The sequence below is a fragment of the Babylonia areolata genome, chromosome 29 (assembly GCF_041734735.1).
Source record: "Babylonia areolata isolate BAREFJ2019XMU chromosome 29, ASM4173473v1, whole genome shotgun sequence".
NCBI lineage: Eukaryota > Metazoa > Mollusca > Gastropoda > Neogastropoda > Buccinidae > Babylonia > Babylonia areolata.
In genome coordinates this window covers 8,990,032-9,001,015 of record NC_134904.1, presented here as the reverse complement: position 1 = coordinate 9,001,015, position 10,984 = coordinate 8,990,032, and the positions used below count along the sequence as shown (strand labels likewise).

The following is a 10,984-nucleotide window of genomic DNA, read 5'->3' as shown; positions in this document are numbered from 1 at the left end:
TGCAGACCTGCTTGTGCATGTGTATACGCAAGCAGATGATCAACTACGTACGTTAAAGATCATGTAATCAATGTCAGGGTTCTGTGGGTTATGGAAACAAGAACATAACCAGCATGTGCACATCCCCGAAAACGGAGTATGGCTGCCTACATGGCGGGGTAAAACTGAACTATCGTGCACGTAAAAGCCTACTCGTGTACATAGGAGTGAACCGCGTGGGAGTTGCAGCCCACGAGTGAAGAAGAAGAAGAAGAAGAAGAAGAAGAAGAAGAAGAAGAAGAAAAAGAATCGACCTTAACTCACACCAAAGTACACTGTCATGTTGTCGCCTACAATTTGCAAATTGAGCAAAAATTAATCCTATACAGCCTACGAGTCTCCGCGACTGATTTTTCGAACGTGCAGCTTGCTCAAGCCATACTGTGACTTGAGTGATTCAGTCAGCACCTTGCATAATTGTTTCACCTGCGAATGACTCGACTGGGCGTTCGAACTAACTGGGCTGCTATGTTCACAAAAAGCCCCAGCCAGTATAGTTGCTGACGGCATCGAACTACTTCTTCTTCTTCTTCTTCTGTGTTCATGGGCTGCAACTCCCACGTTCACTCGTATGTACACGAGTGGGCTTTTACGTGTATGACCGTTTTTACCCCGCCATGTAGGCAGCCATACTCCGTTTTCGGGGGTGTGCATGCTGGGTATGTTCTTGTTTCCATAACCCACCGAACGCTGACATGGATTACAGGATCTTTAACGTGCGTATTTGATCTTCTGCTTGCATATACACACGAAGGGGGTTCAGGCACTAGCAGGTCTGCACATATGTTGACCTGGGAGATCGTAAAAATCTCCACCCTTCACCCACCAGGCGCTGTCACCGTGATTCGAACCCGGGACCCTCAGATTGACAGTCCAACGCTTTAACCACTCGGATATTGCGCCCGTCAGGAAGCCACTGACATGTACCACATAGCAGTACATTGTTTCAACCAGTATGTTCTGTTGCCTGTGTAGAAACATACACCCCACTCTACACAAGCATCATTCGGAGAATTCAGCTAATTTTGGAAGAAGTGTGTTGTGAGTAGTGCAATGTTAAACAAATCTTTTTAGTTACTTTCTTAGCATTAACTTTTGTTTTGACAGGTCTACCAGTGCTCTCTCTCTCTCTCTCTCTCTCTCTGTGTGTGTGTGTGCGCGCGCGCGCATGTGTCTGTCTGTGTGTTTATTACTAACTGTGACCTTAAATGCATTTGATATGAGTGTTGGTTTTCAGTGACTTATCTAACTCTTAGTGATGTACGAAAAATAGTAAACAGCAGTATGATTTGATACAACCTCACATATGCATACACAAATACACACCACACTCAAGTTTTGTTTTTTAAATAATTTACAATTTTAATCTTGACACACATTGCTCAAGGCACCATAAGCCAAAATACATAATGGTCTTTTTTTTTTTTTTTAATATTGACATCAAAACATCAAAGTACAATGAAGTGTAATGACTGAAAAAAAAAAAAAAAAAATCACATGGCATCACAGGGAGCAGAGGGAAGACGAGTTTGGTTTTTTTTTTTTGTTTTTTTTTTTTCGTGTTTTCCCGGACTTTCTTGGATCGACCACCGTTTTATTTTGTACATAAATTTAATATGACAATTCAGAATAGATGGAAAGGAAAAGAAAAAAAAAAAAAAGGATTTTTTAAATCTGAATACAGTCAACATTAACAATAACATATGGAAGTCATAACCAAGACCAATACCCAGCATTCCATAACTATATCATTGTAATCAATAGCAATTATGGAATGAATCACCCATACAAGAAAAAGCATACACCTTTTCATTTACTGAATTGGGAAGACGAGTTAAGTGCAGGGAACGGTGTGACATAACATTAACAGAACACAGATTCTCCATACGCAGGATTTGATACTGACCCATGACAAAACAACTGCCACAGACATCCACATGTGTGATCTGACAAAGCATTCAAACGAAATCATATCATGGCCAGCCACAAAACACAATGTTCTCCACTTCAGTCTTCTATTAAAACATGTGACATACACTTCATTATGAACAACAGGAAATGTTTTCATGTCCTGTACTTCTCACTTGTCTCCAACCATTCTCAAGTATTTCGGTAAAAAGAATGATGGGCGCAATAGCCGAGTGGTTAAAGCGTTGGACTGTCAATCTGAGGGTCCCGGGTTCGAATCACGGTGACGGCGCCTGGTGGGTAAAGGGTGGAGATTTTTACGATCTCCCAGGTCAACATATGTGCAGACCTGCTAGTGCCTGAACCCCCTTCGTGTGTATATGCAAGCAGAAGATCAAATACGCACGGTTAAAGATCCTGTAATCCATGTCAGCGTTCTGCGGGTTATGGAAACAAGAACATACAAAGCATGCACACCCCCGAAAACGGAGTATGGCTGCCTACATGGCGGGGTAAAAACGGTCATACACGTAAAAGCCCACTCGTGTGCATACGAGTGAACGCAGAAGAAGAAGAAGAAGGTAAAAAGAAAAAAAAGAGAAGAAATAAGAAAAAAAAAAGTGCAACAGATCTTTTCCAACACAAAAATGAAATCTGCTCAAAAACAAAAAGCAGGTTCATAAGCATACCATGGTATGGAGGTGAAGGGATGGGAGGTGGGTGGGGGATGTCACTTTCTGGTCGTATTATCAATTACAAAGAAACTACAAAAAAAACAACAAAGAAACAAACAAAAACAAAAAAAAAAAAAAAAAAAGAGGAAAAGTCCATGCCATGACCAGGAGAAGATGGCCCAACAACAAAGCTACGAGTGAACAGGGCTCCAATTTATGAAGAAAATTAGAAGCTGATTGTACCTCAGCAAGCTACTTCCTTTCAAAGAAAGCGAAAAATATAACAGTAAAAGCGTTGTTCAGGCATCTCAGATTTTAAAGGTTTACAAGTACAATCATCCAGATGGTTAACCTCAGATTTCTATTCCTTTGTAGTTTTCCAAAATGTTGTTCCACACAGAAATTAAAAAAAATTAAAAAATCTAAATACGTTATGTGCAGACCTGCTGATTAAAGAATCTAACTTATTCTGCCCTGCGGCCATGTAGTGCTTGAGCACTATTGCACGTTTTAACTCTCTCCATACGAACGGCGAAAGAGACGACGTTAACAGCGTTTCACCCCAATTACCATCATCAAAATATTGCAAGCGGAAGGCTCTTACACTGAAGAGGTGAATGTTGACAAAGAATACCACAATTCTGACGATGGAAGCTAAAGGTTGGGTCATTCAGACACCAACTGGACATCCGAGGGGTCTGTGTAGAGGAGAAGAGAGGACTGGCCGTACTGGGTGAGTTAATGTGGATTGTCGAGTCATGCTTGGCCACTGACTCCTTATTCATCAAACTGCTTATTTGACCTTTCAACTGACGTTTAACAACTAGGAAGGGAACACAACTTTTGATAAACTCATGGCAAACTACTGACAAAATTTGAGCACAAGCATGTTTTTTGTGTGGAAATTTTTGTTATTATCATAGTTATAATCAATAACGTCATGTTTAATCATTTGGCAAGAATGAAATTTTACCAAGATGTAATTAGTGCTTTTTAAATTCCTAACATATTTAGAATGATCATTGTACATTCTATCAGGAGAGACAATACACTTCCAGACATGGGGTATGAGAAGAAAGAAAAAAAGAAAAAAAAAAAAAAAAAGCAGAAAGGGTTGTGCTGCTTTGCGACGACATGCTCTCACAAGGGAGAGCAGCCTGAATTTCACACAGAGAAATCTGTTGTGACAAGGAAATACAGTACAATGCCATGAATATTACATGCCGATTCAAACAAAAAGCAAGAAAGAGATGAGTTATGAACTGATGGTGAAGTACTAAAGACAGGCAGACACGACACCAAGTTTGGTCCCATTCTGCACATAGACAGACAACTGGTGTATGGTATTTGTCTCCAGCTACTGAAATGCTGATGCGAACACAGTCAATTTATCATTTATGAAAATGTTTTGTTCCTGCTTTGGAAAGAAGGGGCATGTATCATATTGTATGTATGTACATGTATAGACATGTACATACATGCCTGCCTGTTGTGTGTGCATGTTTTATGCACATGGTTGGTGTGTGTGTGTGTGTGTGTGTGTGAGAGAGAGAGAGAGAGAGAGAGAGAGACTCTACATGTGTGTGTGTGTGTGTGTGTGTGTGTGTGTGTGTGTGTGTGTGACAGTGTGTATGCATGAGTATTAGCAACTCTTTTTGTCGAACATTAAACTGTCAATATTTGCAAATCAATAAATCTATTAAAAAAATAATTAAAAACATGGAAAAGACATTATAAAACTGTACCCTTTCCCCCCTTCTCATTTCTGATGGAACAAGAAATACATATGAAAACAAGCAAAAGAACAAGCCACTCTTCATCAAGATTATATTCTCTTTTGTCTCATTACAATGTCTCTTAAAATTCTCTCCATTACAATGTCAATGGTCACAAAAAAATGTTCAAGACGTGGTCTCAAACCGTGCAATAATAACACTAAATCAGTAGATACTTCTTGATCATGATTCAGAAATGACAGCTTAAAAAAAATTCCAACACCTGATAAATTGATGTTATCCTTCGGTCATTCCTGAGCAAAATTCCATGTAGATAAGGGAGTCTTCATTTTAACCAGCACATATTTCTAATTTCAAAGTTTCTCCAAAACATCTCACATTAACCCAAAGCTATCATTACCCAAAGTACATCCAACCAACAAGAATCATATCAATTCATGGATGATAGAAAATGACCAACATTGTCTCCAAATGCAAGGATGTTAGAAAATAAAGCTTTCCACAAAACAAATATCAAAGATCAAGAAATGGTTGATGACTAAATTCAGTAAAAAGAACACTCATAAAAGAAAACCAGACACAGTCCCGCTCTCTCTTACATGTTTGCCATTTGCAAAGCCCACAATTGCCTGTTATAAAGTAACCCAAATCCTGTCTGTGACGTGAGAAAACAGCTTGTTGCAGAACACTGAATAACCCACACACACTGACGAAGGCAGTACCTAAGGCAAAGGCAGTGATCTGAAAGGCACAGTTATCCTGTACCCAATTAAAACAAAAAGGTGCATACATTCAATTACAACAGCAACAGTGCAGGGTCTCCCCTGGTATGTAGCCTGGAAACCTAATATCGATAGTTAACAGTGGACTGCCAACACTGGGACTGCAACACACGAACCCGGGTGTGGCTGGTGTATGGGAACTCTGAACGTACAGCTAAAGTATGGCCACTGAAATGTGCAGATGAAGGGTAAGCAGCAGCAACAAAAAACAAACAAACAAAAAATTCAGTTGATGGCATACTATTAGATACTCTCATCTAAGCACTAAAGCAGTATGCTAGTACAACATACATTGTAGTCATTCAGATGAGATGACTAACTCAAACTCCAGGTGCAGCATGCACTTGGTGCGCATAAAAGAACCCACGGCAATAAAACTGTTGTCCCTGACAAAAATCCCGTAGAAAACTCCACTCTGATAGAAAAACTAACACAATTACAGTCACTGCTGCACTGTAGTAACACGCTCTCCTTGGGAGAGAAGCACAAATTTCACACACAGAAATCTGTTGAGACAAAATGTAATACAATAAAAATACAACACATTTCTGTTCAGGACTGAAACATACTCCCTCAACAGATGCTGAGACATGATCCTCTAATGATGATGTGAATGTCACAATGATCAGACCAAATTCACTGACAGTTACACCAAACGTGACCATCTCCCCCACATCTGTAAACCGTGCCGTCATATTTCTTTTAGACGCACAGTATTTAGACTCAAGAAATGAAAGAGGGGGAAGGGGGGAGGGGGGATTTATCACATTCCACACAGAATAATCCCAGTAACACAGTCACATGCATTCTCACTCAATCTGCTACAATACTGAACATGTAGAGTGGAGTGATGGCCTAGAGGTAACGCGTCCGCCTAGAAAGCGAGAGAATCTGAGCGCGCTGGTTCGAATCACGGCTCAGCCGCCGATATTTTCTCCCCCTCCACTAGACCTTGAGTGGTGGTCTGGGCGCTAGTCATTCGGATGAGACGATAAACCGAGGTCCCGTGTGCAGCATGCACTTAGCGCACGTAAAAGAACCCACGGCAACAAAAGGGTTGTTCCTGGCAAAATTCTGTAGAAAAATCCACTTCGCTAGGAAAAACAAATAAAACTGCACGCAGGAAAAAGTACAAAAAAAATGGGTGGCGCTGTAGTGTAGCGACGCGCTCTCCCTAGGGAGAGCAGCCCGAATTTCACACAGAGAAATCTGTTGTGATAAAAAGAAATACAAATACAAATACAAATGTACACAGCCATCATTTGCGATGCAGAAAATAGTTTCCAAGTCAAGCACACACACAGTGCTGATCATGCAGAAGCTTGTGTTGAGCATGCATCATGTTCTCCTCTTTCTTTTCAAAGCTTTCAGTCGCATCTCTTCTTGCTCTTTACGAATATCCTCCAGATCCTCTTTCAGGCCAATGCGAGCACTGCACACACAAAACACAATGCCAAATGTTTGAGCATTTATCAAAACTGATTTTCACACAGCCTACTTTCAAACCTTTCAACTGTGCTCGCACTGTTTTGAGGGTGTATCATGAGTAAATATTAAATCTCTATATATTCAATCACCAACAAATAAGTTTATATCCAGAATCTGAGAAATTAAACTTTTAAAGGATGCTGGTAAAGAATTAACTTAGCTTGACAATTTAAAAGTCTTGTCTGCACTGTTCTGCAGAACTGGAGTGGGGTGTACAACTGATATTAAAACGCGCGCGTGCGTTTCGTGTGCGTGTGCGTGTGTGTGTGCACTGTGTATATGTCACTGCAATGCTGTACATGTCCCTTTTGTGTTTATGTGCATAAATGTACAAGGGTGCTTTGCAAATTCATGTATTCTTTCTCTTATTCTATTTGCAACCAGGGAAAATGACAAATAAGTTTAACGAATCATTACTGATGATAAACTGAAAAAAAACAAAAAAACAATTACAACAAGAACAAAAAACAATTACAACAACAACAAAAAACAATTACAACAACAACAAAAAACAATTACAACATGAACAAAAAACAATTACAACAACAACAAAAAACAATTACAACAACAACAAAAAACAATTACAACAACAACAAAAAACAATTACAACAACAAAAAAACAATTACAACAACAACAAAAAACAATTACAACAACAACAAAAAACAATTACAACAACAACAACAAAAAACCACATACCTTCTGGCTTCTTCCTTCATGACTTGACTGAAGCCAACCTCCATGTTTCTGTCATCATCATCTTCATCACGGAACCTGAACAGTAGAATAAGCACAAAGGCACTGGATTATTTATAATACTGTTTGACATCATGCTGCTTTTGGGGTACACATTAAAGTATCACAACAAGAAAACAGGCTGCTCAGTGTGAACTATTTTGGACCCTAATCCATCTGAACTTTGTCCCAACCCTACTTTCAAAAACACATTATTGTTCACCTGAGGGGGCATGTTTTTTTAAATTCGACAGCTTATTTTTACTCCCTTTACTTCTCATATGCATGCACAAGCTCACATGAGCATGTGCACATGTGTATGTATATATATATATATATATATATATATATATATATATATATACACACACACACACACACACATGTGGAGTGGTGGCCTAGAGGTAACGCGTCTGCCTAGGAAGTGAGAGAATCTGAGCGCACTGGTTGGAATCATGGCTTAGCCGCCAATATTTTCTCCCCCTCCACTAGACCTTAAGTGGTGGTCTGGACGCTAGTCATTCGGATGAGACGTTAAACCGAGGTCCCGTGTGCAGACAAAAGCTCCCTGACCAAGCACTTTCCCAGGGCTACTGTTGTACACCGGGTACGGCCAATACTAATCATGTCTGAGATGACAATCATTATACTTTATTTCACCACACAATCTTCCAACAAAGTATAATCATACCGGAGATGTCAAACTGCATAATTTGTCTCAGTGAGCAATCTAAAGTATATTCAACAGAAAGGGAGAAAGGCAGCAGTGATGAATTTATGAAACCTTTCATTAGCTCTCTGAAGCTCCTCACTGCTGATCTATATTTTTTAACTAGTCAATAACAAATGACATATTGGCCTGACTTCCCTCTTGCTCTTTCATTCAGCATGAAAGTATCATACTTTTATAGTATGCCATTTTTCAATTAACCAGAATACTGCCAGTAAAACAAAAAGGGAAAAGAAAGGGTTAGAAAGGGAACAGATTACTGTCATTGCTCAGCAGGTAATAAATCTAATGTATTAGTTCATATTTATTAGATGATCAAAGCGCATTCATGGAAAAAAAACATATATGTAGTGTGCTTACACACATCCACACACTCTGCCAGTCTGGGACTTTAAAGATACTGTAATTTAGAAAGATTCAGATAGAAAGAGAGACACAAAGAAAAATTCATTATATGATCACATACTGGAAAAGGAATGAACTTTACATTCTAGGTTAATTTCCTACATTTCAGGCTTTGGTTGTATGCTAAATCCAAGTTTTAAGAAACTCATACCCAAATTACTGCACAGCAGCAAAAAAAATCCAACAACTACAAATAGTATCTTGTAGTTGTAGTAAAGCGCTATAAAAGTATAGCTTAACTCTCTCCATACGAACGGCGAAAGAGACGACGTTAACAGCGTTTCATCCCAATTACCATCATCAAAATATTGCAAGCGGAACGCTCTTATACTGAAGAGGTGAATGTTGACAAAGAATACCACAGTTCTGACGACGGAAGCTAAAGGTTGGGTCATTCAGACACCCACTGGACATCCGAGGGGTCTGTGTAGAGGAGAAGAGAGGGCTGGCCGTACTGAGTGAGTTAAAAAAAAAAAATAAAAGGAAAAAAAGAGAACATCTTTAAAACAAACAAAGCAGCAAAAAGCAACAGCAAACAAGAAACTTACTTTCTCCTGTCATATCCAAACATCTGTTGGATCATTTTGGACACGGCGCCAGCATCCTCCACCTCTCCATCGTCAATAAAGTCATCCATCTCATCGTCATACTCGTCCTCTTCCGATTCGCTGTCAATCACCATCTTCCTTTTGGGAGCTGTCAAAACAATCATGGTGAATAATTATCATAAAGATTTTCACACGTTAAAACTCAGGTTAATCAAATCATTCTAGTGCAGAACTGAATCATAGCTACATGATACTAAGAATGCATAATTCCACAACAACCAAATTCGGTAAAACAGTGTTTGTGCCTGATCATAATGAGTGTTTGACTGAAAGCAGCACAAGAGCAAGGCCTCATGCTTTCATGATTTAAGTGCATCAAACAGTATGATAGTGTCTCACTGTCTGTGGTCTGTGGCACTGTTCTGACAGGCCTTGAACCTCAGTTCAGTGCCATTTCACTTTCAGCAGAAAAAACAACGAATTATTACAATATTAGGTGACTGTACTGACCTCTTATTGGATTAACACTTTGAAGTTTGATCAACTGAGATTACCAATACAGACATTATCATAACTGAAATGATGACAGTTTAGAACAGCAGTTATTTTAAACACAGATTGGGCAATAAAACTGTCAACAAATATATTAGTGTACACACTGTAGTCCCTCAAGGCTGATAACACTGGCAACCATTTCAATATCTCACTAAATTATATACTTTGAACCAGTTCTTTAATATCTGCCTTTCACATATTGTGATACTGATAATAACACTGATACACACATCAAATCATAATCAGTGGTCATTAAGTAAATGTGCAATGAGTCAAACAACTTACCTGGTGCTTCTTTCATTTTCTTGTACTCTGGTCGGTTGAACAGCTTGTCCCAAGCATTGCCCTCTCTTGTCTTGTCAGCAACAGCACCACCAGATGCCTTGGGGCGATGTTGTGCAGAAGAATTTTGTGATGACGACGCCGATGACGATGAAGGCTTCTGCTTGTTTTCAGCACTTGGTTGAACTGCTTCTGACTTGCGGTCACCATTCACGTGTTGGGCCACAGCCTGAGGTTTGTTGGCTGTCATGCCGGGTCGGGTAGGGTGGGGTTTAGGGACATGCACTGGACGACTGTGTGAACTTTTTGAGGTTGATGGGCGATTCGAGGTAGAGGTGTGGGCTTTACTGTCACTCTTTGTGCTGCCAGAGTGTGTGTCAGTCTTTGTGCTGCCAGAGTGTGTGTCAGTCTTTGCACTACTGGTATTACCACCTTTGCGTGGGATAGAAAATGGTTTTGAATGACTAGCACTGTCTTCCAGTGGAATCACATTGTGATCTGTACGTAAGAACCCTCCAGGAGGAGAACCAGCTTTTTCTGACTTGTCTTGTTTTGCATTTGCAGTGGTTCCAAACTTGTACCAGTCTTGGTAGTCTTTTGTTTTCATCCGCTCCTCTCGAGCTAGTTTGCGATCGATTTCCTCTTGTGTCATAGGTCGCCTTTCTTTCTCTTTCTTTGGAGCGATGCCAACCATGACTGGCTGTGCCTGCTTCTGCTCTGCCAGCTTCAGAATGTCCGCAAAACTGACAGGAGGAGGTCTTGGTCGAGGTTTAGGCTTGATCTTGGGTTTTTCACGCAGTTCATCAAACCGGTTCGACTTGGCTGCACCTTTGGAATCGGAACTCTTCTCACTTCTTACATTCATACTTCTCTGTCGATCCTTAACTCTTTCTTTGTTACGTTTTTTCTCTTTTAACTGTTTGGCATATTTTTCTTTTTCTTCTTCAGGTTTTGGTTCAGGCCTTTTCAAGCTTGGTTTTTCTTCTTCATCATAGGCAATTTTCTCCAAGCAAGAGCCTGTGAAATCACCATCCAGTTTTTCTCTCTTGGCTCGCCTCTTTTGGACTTCTCCCCATGCTGACCTTTTGCGGCTCCCTGGTTCTG

At 40.0% G+C, this 10,984-nt stretch overlaps 1 protein-coding gene across 1 annotated transcript; it reads right to left on the bottom strand.

Moving 5' to 3' along the window:
• Nucleotides 1-6,377: 6,377 nt before the first annotated feature.
• LOC143275059 (uncharacterized) lies at nucleotides 6,378-10,774 on the bottom strand. The gene is made up of 4 exons (XM_076579122.1): nucleotides 9,884-10,774; nucleotides 9,044-9,191; nucleotides 7,325-7,399; nucleotides 6,378-6,571 (listed from the first exon to the last, which is right to left on the bottom strand). The coding sequence occupies exons 1-4, from the start codon at nucleotides 10,743-10,745 to the stop codon at nucleotides 6,478-6,480; spliced, it is 1,179 nt and encodes a 392-aa protein (XP_076435237.1). The 5' UTR covers nucleotides 10,746-10,774; the 3' UTR covers nucleotides 6,378-6,477.
• Between the last annotated feature and the right edge of the window lie 210 nt (nucleotides 10,775-10,984).

Coding starts and splice junctions, on each gene's coding strand:
- LOC143275059 (XM_076579122.1), bottom strand. CDS start 10,745: ATGAATGTAAGAAGTGAGAAGAGTTCCGATTCCAAAGGTGCAGCCAAG. Junction 7,400..9,043: donor TTTGGATATGACAGGAGAAA/GTAAGTTTCTTG, acceptor TCTACTGTTCAG/GTTCCGTGATGAAGATGATG. Junction 6,572..7,324: donor ATGAAGGAAGAAGCCAGAAG/GTATGTGGTTTT, acceptor TTGTGTGTGCAG/TGCTCGCATTGGCCTGAAAG.